Below are 22,825 nucleotides of genomic sequence, written 5' to 3'. Positions count from 1 at the left end.
GCCAGTTCATTTCCAACCCTAAACTCTAAAGATCCTTAGAAGGTGCTTCATAGCAAGATTGGTTCATGTGGTTCACATGGAAAAGAGAAGTGGATATAATACTGATAATCCACACCAAATCCCAGAATGCCCATGCCCAGAAGATTCATGTACATATTAACACAGGAGAGTGGAAAGTTTAGGCAATGCAACCCTTGGTTTTAAAAAACTTTCCCATCCCTTTTCTAGAGCTTTTCAGCAATGCAGGAACCATGGGAGTTCAATGCCCACAACCACTAATCACGCCAGTCATTTGATGATGACAAGACAATTTACCACACACACACAACCTTCATACTGCAATCTTATACCCACTTCCCTGGGGGTGCACCCCACTGTACTCATTTATGCTGTTAAGAACACATGTATAGAATTGTGCTTTAAATTGTTTTGGCTCTCATACTAACCAAACTTACTTGGAAGTGAATCACCCCCCCCCCCCGTGTGACTCACTTCCAAGTAAACATGATTAGGGTGGGGCTGTTTCTCTGTACAATTTTGCCATTTGGAGTACAAAGTTATAAAAGATAGAAAGAATGGGATTACATTGTTTTCAAGCAGTTACATGCATTTAAGTACGTCGTCATGAGGCAAATTCAGCCAGCTTGTTTCTACAGTGGTACCTCAGGTTACAAATGCTTCAGGTTACAGACTCCACTAACCCAGAAATAGTGCTTCAGGTTAAGAACTTTGCTTCAGGATGAGAACAGAAATTGTGCTCCGGCGGCGCGGCGGCCCCATTAGCTAAAGTGGTGCTTCAGGTTAAGAACAGTTTCAGGTTAAGAACGGACCTCCGGAACGAATTAAGTACTTAACCTGAGGTACCACCGTATTAACAATATTTGTATTATAAACAGGGACTCAAATCCTGTAGACCTGGTTACATGGATGCAGCTTTAGTGAATAAGGTGAGTTTGCTTCAGGGTTGTTCTAAAAAGTGGCTTTGTTCATGATCAAGCTGTTCTCTATTGGGTGCTGTCCAGCTCACTACTTCATTTCTAAAATGACAATGAGCAGTGCTGGAAAACTTTTCATCTTTAAGCAACAGCCTCTGATATTAAATCCCTTTCCTCTAACCTCAGATGTGTTAGGAATGGCTGTGGTTACTAAGTGCTAAGAGAAAGGCATTATGCACGTGTTTAGGTATGCTTTTATTAATTACTACTTATCTAACCTTGATACTGAAAAAAAAGATGCAGAGGTTCAGCATTGTTGAGCTGAATTCAAAGTGTGTTCTAATTGAAAATGACTTAAGAGCTGCTAGGCTTTTTTGTTTGTTTGCTGTATTAATTCTTATTCTATTAATAACATACCCTTTTAACAAATCTACTTCTCTGAGATTCAACATCTGTAAGGCTGTCAACTAACCAGAAAAGAACTCTGGCCTGTTCCTGTGCATTTAACAGCAGCTTGGTCGGCTTTCGCAGCACAGAGCGAAGTATTGCCTCCTGCTAATGCTTGAAGCTGAAGCTAAGGTTTACAACACTGTAGAGTTTTCTGGTGTTTTTTTTTTAAGTGGCAATCCTTAGGTATCTGTGTTGAGTTACTGTATTTGGCTTTCTGGAATGATCCTAAAACCGTATTTGGCTTTCTGGAATGATCCTAAAAACCTTTAGGCCTTTGAAGCCCTTAAGTCCCCAAGTATCACATGGCCTATGCTCTTAGCATGGTGAAGAATTGGAAGAAAATATAAAGCAGGCATAATGATTCCATCTCTTTGATTCCATAAACCAGTAAACAGGATAGCTGAGTAGTATATCATCTCCTGTGCATGCAGAAGGGCCAAGGTTCAATTCCTGACATCTTTAGGCAGGGCTGAGAGAGACCCCATCTGAAACCCTGGAGAGCTGCTGCCAGTCAGTGTAGACCAGGCATCCCCATACTTGGCCCTCCAGATGTTTTGGGACTACAACTCCCTTCATCCTTAGCTAACAGGACCAGTGGTCAGGGATGATGGGAACTCTAGTCCCAAAACATCTGGAGGGCCAAGTTTGGGGGTGCCTGGTGTAGACAATAGTAGATGGATCAATGGTTTGAAATTGTATAAGGCAGTTTCTTATGCTTCTGTATATCTGAATACAATATTTGCTTCCCATGTGCATGGGGGGATATTAATAAATACTTTAATGCATTATGAGCACCCATGAATTACAGACAAGGTGCTAAGTGAAGTTTTGTTTCTGACTATTCTGAGGTGAACTTCTTTATCTCAGCTGACTCATATTTCTAGTGGATGCATCAACCTGCCACAGAGTCAGCATTCTAAATCTCCTGGTGTTTGTATGACTCAGGAAACTGCAGAACTCATATTGCCTGTGACCCACTATAATAAACTGGAAATGCAGCATTGTAGTAGTTTCAAAACTCATTTTGAGTAATGCAATGAGAAATTTGAAAATGTCAATCCAATACTATTTTTTGTTGATTGATTTTTACATAAAAATATAACCACCAAATTTGATACATATATACTCAAAAAGTCCAATTTATTTCAGTGGACTTTATTGAAAGTAAGTTTGTATAGACTGCAACCTGATGCTACAAACCTGATGGAAGAAATTACATTGAAACAAGTGGTGCTTCCAGGTTAAAGTAAAGGTAAAGGGACCCCTGACCATAGGTCCAGTCGTGACCGACTCTGGGGTTGCCGCGCTCATCTCGCTTTACCGGCTGAGGGAGCCGGCGTACAGGTTATGTGGCCAGCATGACTAAGCTGCTTCTGGCAAACCAGAGCAGCGCACGGAAACGCCGTTTACCTTCCAGTCCGGAGCGGTACCTATTTATCTACTTGCACTTTGATGTGCTTTCGAGCTGCTGTTGCGGGGATTTGAACCGCTGACCTTCTAATCAGCAAGTCCTAGGCTTTGTGGTTTAACCCACAGCGTCACCCGCGTCCCACTTCCAGGTTAGCATGGATAAAATAAACCACCTTCATTTTTCAAGTAAGAATAGATCATTTCAAACACAATGGAAAGTTGAAATGTATTAGAAATGAACAAAACCAGGATTAAGTTTTACTGAAGGACGATTCTTGGAACCCAAGGAATAACAGCATTTGAAATCTTAACATCTACATATTTACTAGTAAATAATAATTGAGATCATTCCTCTTCTCCCAGGACTTTTAAATGGGGGTGAGGGTGTTGTTGTTTTTGTTTGTTCCAATGTTATGCATTTCTGTGTTTTTATATTGTAAACCGCCCTGTGATCCTCGGATAAACGGTGGTGTAAAAAATAAATAAATAATGAGGCTTTCTTCCCAGTATGTTTCGTATTGCAGTCATAAAGAAAAGAAGAAATTATGAATTAACTAGGAGGCTCGCTCCACTCGCCAACACTAACCGCCAGAGCTTCTCCCTTCCCACCCCATGCGACTACTAAGCTCACTATCCCCTACCCCAACTCTGAAGCCTTTCCTGTCTTCTATTCCGCAGCCCCACTCTGCACCCATTTCCACTGCCACCGGCCATGTGCACGTCTCCCACTCCCATGAAAATTGTGCCACGGAAAAAAGCAGGCAGATGAAACCTTCGTCCCTTCCTCTCCTGGGAGAGACTCATCTGCAAGATCAGGGGTGCCAACTTGAATAATCGATCACAACATGCGGCACACACGAACATCATTTGATTAGCAATGGCTATTAATTTTGGGAGAGGGGATATTTGGGAAATATTTTAGGGGCGGGGCAAAGGGACCTCGGCTGCCATCCTGTAAGGCCCCCAGCTGTTCCTGGGCTCCGGCTCCCACCAGCACCCCACGTGCATACACGTGGCGGAGACTGGGAGTCTGGCAGCACCTGGGCGGCCACAGGTGAGCCAGCCAGAACCGCAAGACGGCCGGTAAATTGTCGGGACTCAACGGGGGGGGGGGGACAGGCGTCTCCCCAATAAACTCAGTAGGGCTGCCCCCCCCGTCCCACCTTGCCGCTCAGAGCAGCGACCCCGCCTTCGGAACAGTCCCGCCGGGACTCTCGCCTCCTTCCCACGGCAGGCGCCGGAGGTCACCATCTCGCGAGAGCGCCTCGATCTCGCCCGGCGGAGCCGCTCCGCTCTCGCGAGACCCCTCCGACAAGATGGCGGCGCGGTCTAGCCGCTGAGAGGAGCGGCAGGTGGAAGGCGGTTCGGAAGGAGCGCGAAGCCCCCTCGGCCTGCGGGGAGTCCCTGGGCGGCGGGCGGCGAGTGTGTGCGGCGGGAAGGGGGGATGCTGCAGCCCGGAAGAGGCCCTCCGCCGCGGCTCTGAGCTCGCCGAGCCCCCCGCGGCAGCGACTGCGGCGCCGCTTCTCCCCGCCGGGGCCCCCCAGCGCCCGGGGCCGCCGCTGGCGATGACCGGAGAGAAGCTGCGCTCGCTGCGCAGGGACCACAAGCCCAGCAAGGAGGACGGGGACCTGCTGGCGCCCGGAGAGGAAGAGGCGGCGGCCGCGCCAGGCAGCGGCGGCGGGGGAGCCTTCACCGGGGGCCGGCCGGGGGCCGGCAAAAGCGGCCGCGCCGGGAGCCACCGCATCTTCACCACCAACCACCACCGGCTGCCGCTCAAGGGGGGAACCGGCGGGTCCGCCGCCGCCGAGCCGGACAAGGGCCCGTCGGCGCAGTTCCCCGTGCACGAGTGCGTCTTCAAGGGGGACGTCAGGCGGCTGTCGGCTCTGATCCGCACGCAGGGCATCGGCCAGAAGGACAGCCACGGTAAGCGGCGGGGCTCGCCCGGCCACCCTGGGAGAAGGTCGAGCATCCCTGGGCCTCCCCGGAGTTAAGGACATCCTGCTGCCCGGTCTCTCGAGCTCCGTTTTGTCCCCAGCGCGCTATGTGTCTAACGCCCCCGTTATAGGCGCCTTGTGTTTCCCCCTCCGCTGGTCATTGCCCTTATTACGTGTTTTTCGGCACTGCATCTCCCCACCCGATCTTTTCTGCAGTGGCGGGGGACGGCTGCGCACCGGCATGCTACCGGTTAAATCTCTCTATCCGTGATCACCTTAACCTAGATGCGGGTCGACCTGAGATCTCTCTTCACCTCCCTTGGCATCTGTGTCTGCTTTTACGCTTGGGCATCTCATGCCCTAAACCGATCCTGACCCAGTAAAGAAGCTTTAGTTCAGAAAGGCTTCTGGAGCGTCTTGTCTAATGAGGGACGGGTGGGGATGTTAATAAGCGTGTTTTAAAAAGCAGGAAGTAAGTGACAGAACTACTGCTATCCCAGTTTTGGATTGTGATAAGAAACACTGATGAGACCTGTGTATGTGTATATGCACACGTATGCTTGTGTAACACACTTTAGAGAGGAATTGGCTCCTGTGCTGATTTCTAAATTGCCTACAGGAATGCTGATGGGGCAGTGTACTTCCTGAACTTGAAAAACATATTATGCTTTTATTTTATCCAGTGGAAATTAGAGTAAAGGTTGACGACTCACTTAGTCATTGGCTAGCCAAATGAATACAATTTTCCTGCCTTTGAAGGCGGAACCGCCTTCATTTTTCATGTAAACAAAACAGCTAATGTGTATAAGATCTCTCCTTTCTCTCAGAGTGGATGTACCAATCAAAAGTGCAGACATGGTTATTTTCCCCCTATTTGTGATGCTTCTGATTCTTGTACAGGCCTGTGTGACTCTAATAATATACTTTGTAGTATCATGTTAGTTCTGAAGTAGGAATGAACACTTTCTGATCTGAAACAGTTGTAGTCAACCATAGTTGTTAGCAGAAATGCTTCCTTTACTAAGAGATGCCCAATGTGCAAATAGTGTTATTTGGGGAGGCTCTTCTGCTGCGATTAGATGCACCCTTGGAAGTACTACCTGTTGAATTCAGTGTATTCTGAGTTATATTGGAGTACATGCAATCTCTTCTCTCTCTGCCCATTGGAAGGACCTTAATATAAAACAAGGTTGAGGAACTTTTGGCTCTCTAAATGTTTCTGAACTACAACTCCCACCAACCCCAGCAAGCATGGCCAGTGGCCAGAGATGATGGGACATAGTTCAGCAATATCTGGAAAGCCAGAGGTTCCCCACACGTGGTAGGAACATCTCTCTTCTGAAGATAGAAAACTGCCTTTCTGGAAATTAGTCACTATTACTCAGTGGTTTGATTTTCCAGGAGAATAATTGTTATGCCACCTACAGTTTTACCTACAGCCATGAATTTGTACTTCAGCCAGTTTTTAATACCTACTAGATCTAAAGGGTATGCTTAATTTTAGTTGCATTTATTTCTATGAGAAGTTGCTATGAGTCTTTGAGATTCTTCTTGTTATTTTTACTTTGATCTTTTTATCTGGTAGAACTTTGTGTAATTTACTAAATGTCATATCAATCCACTGGAATTTTCTTAATGGAAAGAGTTATATTTATTGTTCAGTCCTAGATCCACTTACCTGAAAGTAAGCCTCACTAAATTCAATGGGATTTACATCTGAGTAGATGTAGGATTGAGGTATTAGCCTTTTATTATAGAGCATTATTAATTCAAACTGGTCCAAATAATTATAAGATTTCCAGTGAGCAAGAACTAAGTTGTAAACTAATTTTAAAAACGGGCATAGCTACCATTTTCTGTATTTGTTTATTTCAGTTTGTGGCTAAATAACACATTTCTGTTGAAAAGTTGTCATAATGCAAAGTGTGTGTCGTGGAGCTAAGCTAAATTTAAGATTGGAAACTAGCTATCATTTATCTCAAATTTTGAGTTTAAATCCACAATATTAGTTTAGTAATACAATATTATAATCTCTTGATTGATTATAACCTCTTGATTGTATTAATATAACCTCTTGATTGCTTGCTGTTCCAGCCCAATTTACTTCAGTAGGGCAAATACTGGTATTGTGGTGGCTTATCTTCTGTCACTGTTATAGGTTGTCTCCTTGCCATTTTAAGACTGCCAGCGAGATCAGTGCAGTGACACATTCATGGGCACATTTTCTTACACCATGATGGTAAGGTAGGCATAGGTTTTGTGTGATTAACTACAGCTTTGATCCATTTCCAAGAATAATATTGGAACCTCATTAGAACACACTTAATTCTGTGTCTGACTAGCAGCATCCAATTACACTGCTGTGGATGGTTATCCAGTCAGCTGAATTGTAGCTGAGGACAAAGTACATAGATTAGAAACTATTCCTTTACATAGAATCATAGAATCATAGAGTTGGAAGAGACCACAAGGGTCATCGAGTCCAACCCCCTGCCAAGCACCCTGGCATTTTGAGGTCTTTGGTCAGTCATATCTCATTTCTCACAGGGACTAGGGCAGGCATATGCAAACTCGGCCCTTCAGATGTTTTGGGACTACCATCATCACTGACCACTGGTCCTGTTAGCTAGGGATGATGGGAGTTGTAGTCCCAAAACATCTGGAGGGGCGAGTTTGCCTATGCCTGGACTAGGGAAACAAAGGTGATTTTCTTTCTTTCTTTTTATAAAAAAAAATCCTAGTTTACAAAAATACGTGCATTGTCTCTTTTTTTCAAGTTATGTTTTCTACAGATCAGTTTCATTTGTTGTGAGGCATTAGTGTTGTATGCACAAAGGTGATTTTCTGTTGGGTAAAAAGCTCAAATTGGTATTACAATGAAGACCAGGCAGTATGCATTTTCTTGTTTAGAGTTTTCCCCCAGAAAATTATGCCCTAGGATGCCAAAAAATAATTGGTTGGAGTTGTAATGAACTTCAACCTGCCCTTCAGAACAAAAGCTTCACAATAAAAACAGTTTCAGAACAAAAGAAAGACTGGATTGTAGTCCAGGAAGCTTGATAATCAGATAGACTAGCCTTTTGGTTAGATCAGGCTTAATGGGGTTGAATCTGACCTGCCTTGTTGTACTAGTGTGTGTTAGAGCATCTGACAGCCACAGAGAGAGAGAGCTGCATGTGCAATGTTTATAACACTGCCCTAGGTTAAAACAAATCAGCACTGCTGAGGCTGTGTGCACAATGATATTCCAGCAAAAACTGGCTCCTGATTTTTAGTCTATTGTACATTTTCATCAAGTAATTAAATCTGCATGTTTCTGTATTACTAAAAATAGTCTTCAAGAAAAGTGTTTATATGTTCTTATTTATATACAGCATCTCACGTCTTGTGCAAGGATTATAATAGAGAGAGAGACAGAGGGTTATATTCCAGGGGTGGTGTGTATGTGCAAAAATGTGTAGTTGAACCACTCCCTTGGAACCACCCCCGTGCTAGCACTCTTACTTTCCAGAGTTGGTGTATCAAATGGGTCTTAAACTCTGCCCCCCTCAACAAGGCAGAAAGCTTTTAAGCTCTTTGCTTACTGGGCTCTGGGTGGCTCTTGCAAGATCACATGTAGTCACCTGTGTTCCTGTGAAATCTTCCCAGAGCCTCCCAGAACCTGGTAAGCAAGGTGGAGAACTTAAAAGTTTAAGCTCTCCGCCTTCCATGCATTTAATTTGTGCAAATTCAACTGGCTCTCTGTCAACTGCGTAAAATCAAAATCCTGTAAGTTAAATGTGACAGTTGCAAATGACTATTGTAGTGAGTTTCACTTCAGAAGAGACATTCCGCCCTATGCGAGAGAAGGGGAAATGCAGCTTCTAAGATGTTGCTTGTCATTTATAACTTGTATGAACAATTAGACAATATTTTAATAAACTGCTGGTTGATCAGCAGCACTTTTTAAAGTGATCAAAAGGTTTTTTAACCCATTGCTCTGATTAAGTGTTGCAATAATAATAATAATAATAATAATAATAATAATAATAATAATATATTACTTATACCCCGCCCACCTGGGTTTCCCCAGCCACTCGGGGCGGCTTCCAACAAAATATTGTCTATTAAACATTAAAAGCTTCTCTAAACATGGCTGCCTTCAGATGTCTTCTAAAAGTCTGGTAGTTGTTCTTCTCTTTGACATCTGGTGGGTGGTCGTTCCACAGGGCGGGTGCCACCACCGAGAAGGCCCTCTGCCTGGTTTCCTGTAACTTGGATTCTCGCAGCGAGGGAACTGCCAGAAGGCCCTTGGCACTGGACCTCAGTGTCCGGGTAGAGCGATGGGGGTGCAGACGCTCCTTCAGGTATACTGGACCAAGGCTGTTTAGGGCTTTAAAGGTCAACACCAACGTTTTGAATTGTGCCTGGAAACGTACTGGGAGCCAATGTAGGTCTTTCAATACCAGTGTTATGTGGTCTCAGTGGCCACTCCCAGTCACCAGTCTAGATGCTGCATTCTGGATTAGTTGGTTACCTTCAAAAGTAGCCCCATATAGAGCACATTGCAGTTGTCCAAGCAAGAGATAACTAGAGCATGCACCACTCTGGCGAGACAGTCTGCGAGCAGATAGGGTCTCAGCCTGCGTACCAGATGGAGCTGATAAACAGCTGCCCTGGACACAGAATTGACCTGCGCCTCCATGGACAGCTGTGAGTCCAAAATGACTCCCAGGCTCTGCACCTGGTCCTTCAGGGGCACAGTTACCCTATTCAGGACCAGGAAGTCCTCCACACCTGCCTGCCTCCTGTCACCCCAAAACAGTACTTCTGTCTTGTCAGGATTCAACTTCAATCTGTTAGCCGCCATCCACCCTCCAGATACTCACATAGGACCTTCACCATCTTCACTGGTTCTGATTTGAAAGAGAGGTAGAGCTCTCTTTGCAACCCAAATACAAGCTGTCAGCAATTATTATGGATATAATTAACTGGGGGCAGGTTATTTTATGTGATCATTGGTGGAATCCCTGCTCAAGGACTATCACTTGTAAAAGAGAGATTTCCCGCCTCTCCTCCCCCAGTGCAACCGGGGGGTGGGGGGGCTCAGCAGAAACCCAAGAACGGCATGCAGAGAAGGATTGGGGAGACAATTCTGTCTGGCAATCTACAATGCTTGTGCAGATGGTATGTTCATCATAGTGCAGTGTTGGATACCACCCTTAGGGTGGTATAAGCGTTCTGCTTACCTTTTCATTCTTCTTTGATTGCATTTCTTAACTGCCATAAAAATAAAAGTTAAGGTTCTGAAGCAGCTGATTTCTCTGTCCAGTGTGAATTCTGTTCAAGTATATTGCAACAATACAATACTCATAATTCTGTTTTTACATAACTGTAAGCTGTTACTGTAATATTTTATAGTAATTATGTATTTTGAGTGACTTCAAGCTCTCTGGTTTTCATTAAGGTACTTTTAATAACATACCTTGTCTGTAAAACTGGATCTATGCAATGAATAAATAAAACATGCTGTTTAATTTTTTATTAGAATATATCCCTTATGTGTAGTGACCTACATCCGTCAGTTTTAATAACATTGGAGACTTTACAGCCCTTAATTAATTTAGAGTGACGGAATGTCACTTGATTTCTTTCTTTTTCTTTCCAATATTCTTTAATTATTCCTGTCCTCTTAATTGCCCAGGAGTAAAACTGAAGATTGACCCAATACAGATAATGTATCAAAGTGAATTGTCATGTGATTTAACACTGCTTATTCTTTATTGTCAAATTGACAATAGTAGGTTTGCTATATTTAACTCATAATTGATATTAGGACCATTTATCAGCGTGAAACTTGATGTTTTATTCAGTCTGATTACTGATTTAAAATCTTTTTTGTTTGTTTATTCATTTAAATAGGAAACACTCCTTTACATCTGGCTGTGATGCTGGGGCATAAAGGTTGGTAAGACTTCATTTATATTTGCTTTTTAAAATATGTATGCAGCATCAAACGTAGCAACTAGAGTCTCCAGATCATATTTCTCATAACATGGAAAAGGGAATAACAGAGCAAACAAGGAGAGAAATCACCTTCTCATAGTTTTCCCTAGATCATGGTGGTGGTGGTGGTCGTGGCTGTTGGGAACTGCAGTTGGGTGAAGAAGAAGCACATCTCTTTCACAGAGCCCATTGTGAAAATGCAGCCAGTGCTGTTTTACTGTGAGCTGGGGTCATGGTCACGCTTGTGCTTTTCAGTGCCCTTTGCTTCTGAATGGCAAGAGCTGCTCAGAAGGTTATGGAGAGGGACATATCTACCTTGCCCATATCTACCTTGCCCAGTCCTGAATCCTTACCATTATTACTTTATTGTGAGGGATAAGAAGGGGCACAGAGAAAAGGGTCTGTATTACCCCTTGCTTGTCTTGCAGTGACTTAAGAGAAAATTCCAAATAAATTGGAACAAAGTATGGTAGGCAGAGAAGCTATGAGACGCTGTTCAGAGCTATCTGCAAAAGTTCAGAAAAATTAATGAAGGCTGCTGTCATAATGAAGGCTAGTCATAATAATTGGTCCTAAAAGCTATAATATTAATAATGGAATAAGACTGTTCCCTCTTTTAAAATTAAAGGAATTCAACAAAGGCCATTTCAGAGTTTTTGTAGAACAGGGGACTGTGGACTCTGAGAGAGGCTTTTCCAGAGAGGATAAAATAGCTGCTAGCAGGTGCACAAGCGCCTTCATTCTCTGTTCAGGTCCTACCAGTGCAACATAATGCAGTGTACATTGCTGGCAGATGTGGAAGCTTCTAACCCTCTGCCTCTCCAGTTACTGAAATGCCTTTTCAGTATTAAATAGGTGTTGGATAGAAGATTCTCAGGTTATTAGAAATTTGTAACTCAGACCCTGTGGGATAGCTCAGTCAGAAGAACATTGGGCAAAAAGATTCCTGCATTTGCCAGTTAAGTAATTTTAGTGGAAAGTTCATTTGTTATCATGAAGGCAGTGCTGTCATAACCATCGACACTGAAAGCAGATATTCTCTGGGAATTGATTCTTGGATAAGTAGATCCTAGAAACAAGAACACTGCAGGTGCTTTCCCACTTAACGTCTGCTGTTCCCTTACTGTGAAATCGGTTGTTCTCCATTAATTTCCTTTCCACCCTTTACCCTCAGACTCCAGGATCAAACTGGTTACTCTATGAGGCTCTGCCACTACAATCTGTATTCTGCACTTAGTTCCCTATTGTCAAATGACCTCAGCAAAATTGCTTTGTCTTCCCTTTTCTACTTATCCTTGACTTTACTGCTTTTGATACTGTTGATTACCCTCTTGTGCCTGGCACTCTTCATGCCTGAGGTTTCTCTGACTCTTCCCACTAATCTAATCACTCTTTCGGCATTTCCGCTGGGAAGGAGCTCTCACTTTCTGCTTTCACCCTCTCAGTCTGCTCCTTAAGATTCATACTACATGCTCTGTTATCTTTCCTCTGATTTGCATTGTGTGTTCTTTTTTTTTTTTTTTTTTTTTTTTTTTTTTTTTTGCCAATGTCACTACCTCACCCTCTTGTTGATTTTTGTGCTGCTCAGGTTTATTTGATTCCTTCCTCTCCTTTGCACCCATATTTGGTCTTGGCACCAAAGCATCTTATTTTAAGATACTGTGGCTTCCTTTGGTGGGTGGGATGTGTTTGACTGCCTTGTATGTTGTTTGGCCTCCACCTGTCTCAGGAGGCACTGGAAGAGTATGCCATGAAGTCAAACCATTGGAAATCAATATGGGAGAGGCATGTTTTGTTTTAGTTTGGGTAGTTGAAAGTGCCTGGTTGTGCTGATGCAGGTGTACCATGGCTTTCATTTTGTTTTAGGTTTATATTCGTTTCATTTTAAGTTGTTTTGAGTTTCCTTTTTTTGTTTAAAAAGGCAGCTTTTATTTCTTGTTCAGGTAGAATAGCAGTGTAGCGTAGGATATAAAGTTCTTTGTAATTCCCAATAAATTTAAAACTGTTAGCCATAAGTGTTGTCTCCATTCCTCATTTTCCACTGGACTCCTTGGTTTACTTGCCTAGTTAAGATACAGCACCAAACAATCCCATCAGCTCAGTATACTTTGTTTAATTAGGCACGGTGGATTCAGGTTAGGTTTCCTCTATGGCAGTCAAGACTGTTGAAGCATTTCCTGTTAATCTCCTGTTGCTGTTATTTGTGTATACATAGGGAGTGAAACTGCTCTTAAATATTTTTGATTGACTTGCTCAATCAAAATAGTTCCTAAAGGTATATATCACTAAATCATCATAGTACCACAGGTTCTATCTTTTTCTCCCAACCCCCAGGAATAGATTGTGCGATGGGAGCACTGCTCAGGGGACTCTGGGAATTGTTGAAAGTCTGTCTACCTCCCTGTCCTGCTGATGGAAGCCTCTATTGGATCAGAGACTTCTGTCAGTAGAAAGACATCATTTGGATACAATTCAGACACTAGGTTGTACCTAGCTGTGGCTGCAAGACTAACCCCACTTAACCTGTGAGTGGGTGGCGCTGTGGGTAAAACCTCAGCGCCTAGGGCTTGCCGATCGCATGGTCGGCGGTTCGAATCCCCGCGGCGGGGTGAGCTCCTGTCTTTCGGTCCCAGCTCCTGCCCACCTAGCAGTTCGAAAGCACCCTTAAGTGCAAGTAGATAAATAGGGACCGCTTACTAGCGGGAAGGTAAACGGCGTTTCCGTGTGCTGTGCTGGTGCCTGCTCGCCAGAGCAGCTTCGTCACGCTGGCCATGTGACCCGGAAGTGTCTCCGGACAGCGCTGGCCCTCGGCCTCTTAAGTGAGATAGGCGCACAACCCTAGAGTCGGACACGACTGGCCCATACAGGCAGGGGTACCTTTACCTTTACCTTTAACCACCATTAAATTCAATAGGAGTAGACATAGTTAAGAATGCAGCCTAAGTCATAGAACAGATCTATTGAAATCACGTTCACTTAACAATAACCATGAGTATGACTTAGTCAGATACCACCCAATAGATTTTGCTTTGCACCAAATGCTACATAAATGGTTTCATATGCAAAATAGGTCATTGGTTAGCTTGATTTTATGTGCTGCTCAAACTTCAGTAAGTTCAAAACTTGTTTACGTCAGTATTATTTTCAAATGGCAAGTGGCTCTTCACAGAGAAGCAATCTGATGGTCTTATTTGGAAAATAATTATTGTCTCATACTTTGTTATAGAATGTGCCCACCTGCTTTTGGCCCACAATGCTCCTGTGAAAGTGAAAAATGCTCAGGGATGGAGTCCTCTCGCAGAAGCCATCAGCTATGGAGATAGACAAATGAGTAAGAAACTATTGCTCTGGTTGTCTGGACATAAATACATGAAATCCATTTAGTCATTAAGATCAGCTTACTGCAAATTGTGTCTGAAATGTGTACAGTCATACCTCGGGTTAGATATGCTTCAGGATGAATATTTTTGGGTTGCGCTCCGTGGTGACCTGGAAGTAACAAAGTGCGTTACTTCCAGGTTTTGCCGCTCGCGCATGTGCAGATGCTCAAAATGACGTCACGCACAAAGTGACGTCACGTGCATGCGCGGAAGCGGCAAATCGCGACCCGTGCGGATGCGGGTTGCATTCGCTTCAGGATGAGAACGGGGCTCTGGAATGGACCCCGTTCGCATCCAGAGGTACCACTGTAGATCATGAACACCTAATCTTGAGATAATTTGTAAAGGCAAGTGCTCATGTTAGGCATTTCTGCAGATTGTCCAGGATAATTCCAGGTCCAGCTCAAAACTCCTCATATTACTGATTCAAGCCTTAAATTATTTAAGCCACAATTTTCTGTTTTTATTACTGTATTTTAAATTGCTGTAGCCTACCCTGGAACCTCATAGTGAAAGGCAGTTAATAAATTGCAACAACAACAATGCCAATACTAGGATAGATGCAGAGATAAAGCTGTCTACCACTTAACTATGCATATTAGATCAGGAATTGCTCACAGGAGCTCTCCTCATTCATCTATTATCCCTGGTCATAATCATAGTTTAAGGTTTACACTGGTACTAGCAATAATTATGACTATATCAAGAGCAGCATTGCACCTTTGTTGTTGTTAGGTAGGAGTTAGTCAACCAGCAAGTGTTGAAATCCATGCTGTTCGGAGTTCTCATTCTTTAAGAAGGCAGTGTGGTGGTGCTACATTATCCTGCTTCTCAACTGAAATGTTCCCAAATTATAAAAACCTGACTTGCTTGATTTACGTTGCTTCTCGAGCTTTTGTAAAGATAAAGTCTTTCATGACTAATGAATATCATTTTCAGTTCAAATGTAAACTTTTAGTTTTATTTGGCACAAATTACTGAGAGTTTGATTTAAAATGCAAGCTACTCTTGCTTAATATAACGTACGTATCATTTTTTTATTTATTACATGTAACGTTCCAAAGCTGTATTTACAACTTTTGCATTGCTACTTACATAGAATGTTCAGGATGGGTGATTTATTCATTTAATTATATACAAGTGCAATAGAATACAGCATATCAAATGTTATGCTGTAGGTTAGCAGTTGAGTGTGCCTGATCAATGGTGTGTTGATGTACAGCTCCAGAACTTAAATGAGGGGTTATTTTAAGCATAAGGAGCATTAGCATTATGGTCAAAGCTGGGAGGAGCATGTTTGTACCTGAATTTGGAAATGTCTTAATGAAAACTCCCCTACAGAAACCCCAAATTGCTGTTTAAATTCCTTCAGAAAACAGTCTGGGAATTGTATGCCAGAGGTTTTGAAGAGGAAACAACATTGCTGTAACTGCTTCATTTCCAAAAGGCAAACTACTAATTGACCAGAGCCGCTTCTGCCATTAGGCAGACTATGGCGGCTGTCTCAGGTGGCAGAAGCCCCCAGTGTGGCAGCCCCATGGGCACCTTGCCCATGCTGCAGAAGCGGCACCAGTATCATCCAAAATTATGTGAAATCTTGTGGAGGGTGCAAGATCTTGTGCGATTCCAGCAAGATCTCACCTGCAATTGGTGCTGATGCCAACGCTGCTTCTCTGCCGGCAGTAGAGGTGGCCCTGCAATTGATGCTGATTTCTCTTTTGCCACCAGCCATTACAAAAGGTAAAGGCAACTCCCAGCTTAGTGGATGCTTAACATGATTGCCTTTACATTGGACTTACAGTGTGTTTATTTAGTTACAGCACTTCTAAGGAAACTGAAACAACAGTCTAGGGAAAGTGTTGAGGAAAAGCGACCTCGGTTATTAAAAGCTCTGAAAGAGGTAAGTTTGTAAGGATTTTCCCACCCACATTGGAGAGTATGGAGTCATTACTTTTCAAACAATTTGTGTGTGATTGCCATTGTGTCTTCATTAAGTGCAAACAACTCAACACAGGCCTCTATTTCTGGGGATTGCTGGCTGAATTGCATATTGCTTGCTTGTCTGCGTCTTAGAATGACTGACCTGTAAGTGACCTCTTCCCTACTTAGAGAAAGGGCTTGGTGACTGGATATGGCCTATGGGTTGTATGTTCTAAATTCCGGGTGTGGAGTTTTAGTGTTAAGTCTCTGCTATGGATCGTAATTGTGATTTTAAAAATTAAGTTTCACTGTGGAAAAAAATATGTTTCTATTTTGGTTTTAAAGACAAGTTAATAACGCGTCGTTTACATGTAGCTTCTGCATTTTGAAGTTGCAGTGAAATTGGAAGCTGATGTAAATATGTTAAAATATTTGAATAGCATTTAAACTGTGAGCCAGAGATCAGTTCCTAACATACCATAATTATTGATATAAGGAGAGAGACAGTTTCCATTTGAGGGAAAGAAAAACTGCATTTGACAGTTTCCATTTGTCATGCTAATTCCCATGGACAGAGAAGGCCTGTTTTAGAACTTTGTACATAAACTGGGTACATAAACTCAGTGGCTCCAATTCAAAGCAAGTTTTTCTGTTATATCATGCGTTCTCCAGCTACATTAGCTGCTTCTAGGTATCCCTCACCCATGTACTTTAAGAGGTACCACAGGTTCCTCATTTTGTTGATCTGGGTCAAAGTTGTTTAGCTTAGCTAGCATTTGATTCCCTTGCTTCAGAAATAACTAGCTCTTCAGAAGAATGGCTTCGTATAGCGATTATTATCTTGCACAGAAGGACGTTTTCTACAAACATAAGCTCTTGGTTAAGGAGCAGCTATCAAAAATTGTCACCTACACTGACTGCTTTCAAAGGAGAAATGTATTGCTAAAAAAATAGCTACTCTTTGAAAAATAACTTTTAAGAAGCCAAGCTGTTGTAGTAAAATAATTTATACATTATATTTGATTGCAAGATTAGCTTGATTCAGATATTGTATAGTTTGGGCTGTTATTTTGATCGTGTTACTTCTGTACTTCCGTAGATAAAACAAGTAAGACTAATTTGCACTTTTTTCTTCTTCTTCTTTTAAAAAGCTGTTAATGTGAAAAGTGTGCAAATCAAATCTTCAATTAATACACACTTACCCCAAAGTTTAGCATGTCCAAATGAAAGTTATGGTTGCTAGCATTTCCTGGGTGGGTGGACATGAAAGTAGTCATCAGTTTCTTAACATTTAACAGAAATTCTCTTTCTCTCCAGCTAGGTGACTTCTATCTTGAACTTCACTGGGATTTTCAAAGTTGGGGTAAGATTTTAAAGATATTTATGGAAATCATAGTTGTAGAGTTGGAAGGGGTCACGAGCGTCATCTAGTCCAACTCCCTGCAGTACAGGAATCTTTTTGTCCATGACCCTGAGATTAAGAGTATTGTGCTCTGCCAACTGAGCTATCCAGTCTAAATACTTATTTCTCCAGAACAGACTTGTTATTTGAAATGATTGGATTTTCTGTACTAAACTTGTTGTAGATAGTTATGCAAAAGCACAAACATAGTTGGAGTTTGATCCAGACATCTTCCACAAATCGAAAGGTTCTTTCTGTTCACAGATGGGACTCTGATCCCGTGGGGACTTGTGGCTGGGTTATTCCTGCAGATGAAAGAAAAACGTAATTTTTGTTGATTTCCCCTACATGCCCAGTGCCACTTCCTACACGGTTCCAGAAGGTCACCCAACCCTTTGGATCATATTTTCAGGGGGCATAGGGTGCTGTAGAGGAAAAGAAGAGTCTCCTCCCCACAGGACCATCAAGTACTTTGAGTTCCACTGAAGACATCTGGATCCAGCCCCTTTGTGTTTGTTAATTTTGGTAGTGCTTGATGGTGATGTAATATTTCTTGATCCCTTAAGAGATTGGGAGCATTCTCTAGATTCCCTGTAACCTCCCTCCCCGCAGTGAGGGAATCACCAGAAGGCCCTTGGAGCTAGATCTCAGTGTCTGGGCTGAATGATGGGGGTGGAGACACTCCTTGAGGGCCAAGGCCGTTAAGGGTTTTAAAGGTCAGCACCAACACTTGGAATTGTGCTCGGAAATGTACCGGGAGCCAATATAGATCTTTTAGAACCGGTGTTAAATGGTCTCAGCGGCTGCTCTGAGTCACCATTCTGGCAGTCACATTCTGGATTCGTTGTAGTTTCTGGGTAGCCCCATGTGGAGTGCATTGCAGTAGTCCAAGCGGGAGATAACCAGAACATGCACCACTCTGGCGAGACAGTGTTTAGGCAGGTAGGGTCTCGGCCAGTGTACCAGATGGAGCTGGTAGACAGCCGCCCTGGACACAGAATTGACCTGTGCCTCCGTGGACAGCTGAGCATAAAATATCAAAAGCGCTATCCTACTTGTCATAATTCAAACAACTGAAATGTGTTTTGCCACTTTTTGGTGGAAGAGATTACGTTCTTTAAATTAGTTACAGTTCTATCGGCTTCAATTCTAGTGGAGCTGCTGGATCAGACTGAAGGCCTGTCTAATCCAGCATCCTGCTTTCCACAGTGGTCAGCCAGATACCTCTAGGAACCCTATAAGCAGGGCATGGAGCAATAGGCCTCTCGTGTTGTTAATCTGCAGTGACTGGTATTTGGAGGAAAGGTGCCTGTGGGCATTGGGTGTACTATACAACTATCATGATTAATAGCTTTACATATGGCTCTGTTTTAGTTGCTTTGTTGGATGTGTTTATATATGATTTGGTTGATAGTTTTTTATTTTGTGTGTTGTATGCTGAATGGATACATTAGAAGGACATTAATGGTAACAGGGTGTCGTTTTTACCCTAAATGCAGTGCCTTTACTTTCCCGAATCCTGCCTTCTGATGCATGTAAAATATACAAACAAGGTATAAATATCAGGTAAGAATAGTCTTCACCTTTGAAGGGTTACACCGGGGATGGGGAACCCGTGGCCCTCCAGATGCTACTGGAATTCGACTCCCATGATCCTTTACCAGTAACCATGCCTACTGGGGTTGATGTGAGTTGTAGTTAACAACATCTGTAGGACTACAAATTACCCATCCCTGGACTGTACTAAATGTAATGATTTTAAAATATTGAGTTTTAATTCTGTTGCTAATGTCTTCATGCATTTCCAAATTTCATACCCTGTTGTGATGTGGGTGAGGAGGATAAGATGTAGACGCCGCGCACTGCACATTCACAGAGCCTTTTGATCTGTGTTTCCTTTGCAGTCACCTTAATGTTCCAAAACGTTGCCCTGCAGAGTGGCATTTAACATGGTGTAAGGAGTTGCAACTAAGAGGGGAAATTGCACAGCTCCCTGCTGGTGTGGAGTTGGGCTCATGAGCTTGAACTCTTTAAAGAAACTCTACAAGTATTGGAGTTTATTACAAAAAAAAAAATATTTAAAGACGATAACTGTACAAGAGTTACCAGTGGTCTGCATAGCTGTGTTTACATTGTTGGCCTGCTCATAATTGGGAATCTCCAGATAAATGGAGTTGTGCATGTTTTGCCGCTTTATCCCAGGTGCTGTGATGTGATGTTAGTGTGAGCTGACTATTAACTCATTATTGAAATGCCTTTTATTGAGAGTCATGATTCTCTCACAATTAATGTTCTTAGCTCTCAACTGGACTAATGATGAATAAGATTTATTCTGTAAAGTGGCTCGCTCTACCCCTTTGTGAATTACGTATTTGACTTTTTTAAGGCTAGTGCTTGCTTAGGGACCATCTTCAGCACAGTCTCCTTAAATCCTGTGAATATTGCATGGCTGCTTCTAAAACAAACACCTGTAGCCAAATATTGGCATAGCTGCCTGTTAGGTGATTGGATGATTCTAAACAAGTCAAGATGACTTTGGGTTTCTTTTTAACTAAAGATGTTGCTATTTAAGCAGGTTTTTGTGAAAGAGAAATTTCCACGTCTTGCTAACTTTTAAAATAAATGGAATATATATTTTGTGTAATACTGAAAGAAGCAAAATAAACTTTTTGGTCTGGCTACATGCTTAATCCAATGGAAATTGTGCACTACCTTCTTATCTGAGTGAGATTTCAGCACTACTGTTAGCTGTTAAAATTCACCTTATTGTACTGTGTGTGGAGAATTTCATATACAGGAATTCCCTATTCAGACATGTACCATCAGCAAGTTTGTTCTTCTGCTAAAGCTAAACTTCTCAGACTTACCTGCTCTGATCTTGTGAATTTACTAGAATTCTTTGAACAGAACTTGCATAGTAGTGGTGGCAGAAGTTCTCTGTTGTAGGAATATTTTCTCTTGGTGGAGACTCAAAAGATTTGATAGGACAAGATCTTGTTGTATATTTTGGGTTGTATGCAATGAAATCCGCATGGAAGGGAGTGAGCTGCCTCATCCCTGCCTCTCCCAGCATTCAGGAGACCTCGCTGGGCTGTAGCACAGGATGCTGTGGGGAAAGTGGGCAAGAGAAATGATCGCTAAAAATCGGTTAGAGGCATCTTCTGTGAGCAGAAGCTCTTCTCGCTGAAGGTGGCCACACAGTTTTTGCTGCCTTCTGTCACATTTTAGCCCACCCCATTCAGCGGATGGTTAAAAGTCATTTCGAGGGTTGTAGGCGACCCCAGTTGTGCAGGGTTCTAAATTACTCCATGAGTAGTAAGTCTACTCCATGAGTAGTAAGTTTACTCCATGAGTAGAGGAGGCTCCCTGCTTCATACCTTACCCTCTTCTTTTGGAGGGTGATGGGCAGAGTAATGCAGGGGGCAGATCTTAGCACACTCATCCCTGCTTGTATGTTGCCTTTGCACACAGATAGCACACCCAAACAGGGCTGATCTCTGTTTCAAATCTTGCTTCTAAAAAAAATAATCAAATCTCATTGGTACAATTTTGTGAACTAATATTCTGGATCAGCTGAAGTATTGGAATGTTCCCCCCTCCCCCAGGCTTGACACAACACTCATAGATTTTACTGACATGAAGTGCCAACGAGGGGACTTGAGCTTCATTTTCAACGGTGATGCTGCACCCTCCGAATCCTTTGTAGTTTTAGACAACGAACAAAAAGTTTACCAGCGAATACATCACGAGGTAAGCTGCAGCACCGCTAGTAAAATCTTTCACAATGCTACTCAAAAACAAAGCAAAATATGTTTCCTGCTGTTTTGTGCCCCAAATAAATGACTTGTTTTAAAAATGTACAAGGTAGTTGCAAGATATTGTCATTCCAGTACCAGACATGTAAGGCTGCAGTCCTCTGTGCCCTTACTTGGGAGCTCTTCCATTGAACACAGTAGATATGTATGGAGGAGGGCTATAATTCCACTGCCGTTTTTTCTCTTATGTTTAGTATTGCTTTGCAGGATACCTAGTTGCTTAACAGTTCTGCTGCAAACAATATTAAACTCCTTTCCCATATAGATTGCTAATGTCCTCCCAAAATATATTTATTACTTACGTAGCAGTGACAGTAATACGATGTACATCTAGGGTCTGAGAAATCAGAAGGCTGCAGAAGACTACTTTACGCAGAAGGTTTCCAAAGGCAACACGTGAATGTGTAGCTTTAGAAAGAAGCTGAAATGGAGAGTAATCTTGTACCTGAGAATGTACATCAATGGGAGATATGGTGTACTCATACTTGCAGTGGTTAAGACTGCTACCTAATGGAATTATTACTGGAAGGCTTCTATTTATTTCAGGCAGAAATTGGACAGGGAGAGGATACCAAATCTGTTTAAATAATTTGGGTTGTTGTTTTTTTTAAAAAAACAACCAAACCACAATTAATATTCTTCCTTTTTTTCAGGAATCTGAGATGGAAACAGAGGAGGAAGTTGACATTTTGATGAGCAGCGATATTTATTCAGCAACATTATCAACCAAATCAATCACCTTCACACGTGCCCAAACAGGATGGCTTTTTCGAGAAGATAAAACAGTAAGACTTTTTAATAACTATTTTAAGACATCCATCCATCCTGTGCTAGTGTGCCCCAGGGAAGACGTCTGTAAGGCAGGTGAAATGTGGGACAAACATATAGGTTGTCAGTTTTGCTTTCCCAGTCATCCGGATTGGGAGAAGGGAGGATATTAAAAGTTAGGGTTATAAGAAAAGTGAGTGAAATATATAAAAATGTGACATTAGGGGCAAGAACATAAGCAGTTGGCAGGTAGACAATAAATGAAAAGACTAGGTGAGCTTCAGTAGAAGTTTTGCATTTTGGCTCAAATACTTCATGTGTTTTATTTTTGTGTGTTTGCAGGAAAGGGTAGGAAACTTTTTGGCAGACTTCTACCTGGTTAATGGACTTGTCTTAGAATCAAGGAAAAGACGGGAACATCTCAGTGAGGAAGATATTCTTCGAAACAAGGCTATTATGGAAAGCTTGAGTAAAGGTGGAAACTTGATGGAACAAAATTTTGAGGTACAGTTAAAAATTCTGTTTAAATTGAACATTTAACAACAGATGACCTTTTGCTGGCCTAGTTCACATGTAATGCTAAGCCAAGCCATTGCTGAGTGTGAATGTGCATATGTGCAGGTACTCACAGCAGAAATCATGACCACTTCGGTCCACTCCCAGTCCTCTGGCTGCCACACCAGCTAGAGCTTAAGCCATGGTCTGGCTTAGCGTTACAGCCAAAACTAGGCACATGGTTTGTCTTGTTCCAGACAGTCCAGGAGTTATAGCCAAGGTTTGCTCTTGTCTTGATGCTTGTGATTTATCTGGGGGAGACAAAAAGTAT

At 42.6% G+C, this 22,825-nt stretch overlaps 1 protein-coding gene across 1 annotated transcript in view; it reads left to right on the top strand.

Annotated features, from left to right (window-relative positions):
- Positions 1-4,091: 4,091 nt before the first annotated feature.
- The window catches only part of ANKRD13C (ankyrin repeat domain 13C), a 29,267-nt gene continuing 10,533 nt past the window's right edge, over positions 4,092-22,825 (top strand). The window contains exons 1-9 of the mRNA XM_083448358.1: positions 4,092-4,718; positions 10,631-10,672; positions 13,941-14,045; positions 15,909-15,994; positions 17,332-17,377; positions 18,916-18,982; positions 21,022-21,166; positions 21,885-22,016; positions 22,342-22,503. Of these exons, the coding sequence (XP_083304484.1) occupies positions 4,361-4,718; positions 10,631-10,672; positions 13,941-14,045; positions 15,909-15,994; positions 17,332-17,377; positions 18,916-18,982; positions 21,022-21,166; positions 21,885-22,016; positions 22,342-22,503 (1,143 nt within the window). The 5' untranslated portion in view covers positions 4,092-4,360. The remainder of the gene's footprint in view (positions 4,719-10,630; positions 10,673-13,940; positions 14,046-15,908; positions 15,995-17,331; positions 17,378-18,915; positions 18,983-21,021; positions 21,167-21,884; positions 22,017-22,341; positions 22,504-22,825) is intronic.

The sequence above is a fragment of the Podarcis tiliguerta genome, assembly GCF_965153285.1.
Source record: "Podarcis tiliguerta genome assembly, chromosome: 6".
Lineage (NCBI taxonomy): Eukaryota > Metazoa > Chordata > Lepidosauria > Squamata > Lacertidae > Podarcis > Podarcis tiliguerta.
Note: the sequence above shows the minus strand (reverse complement) of the source record. Positions and strands in the feature narration are given on the sequence as shown.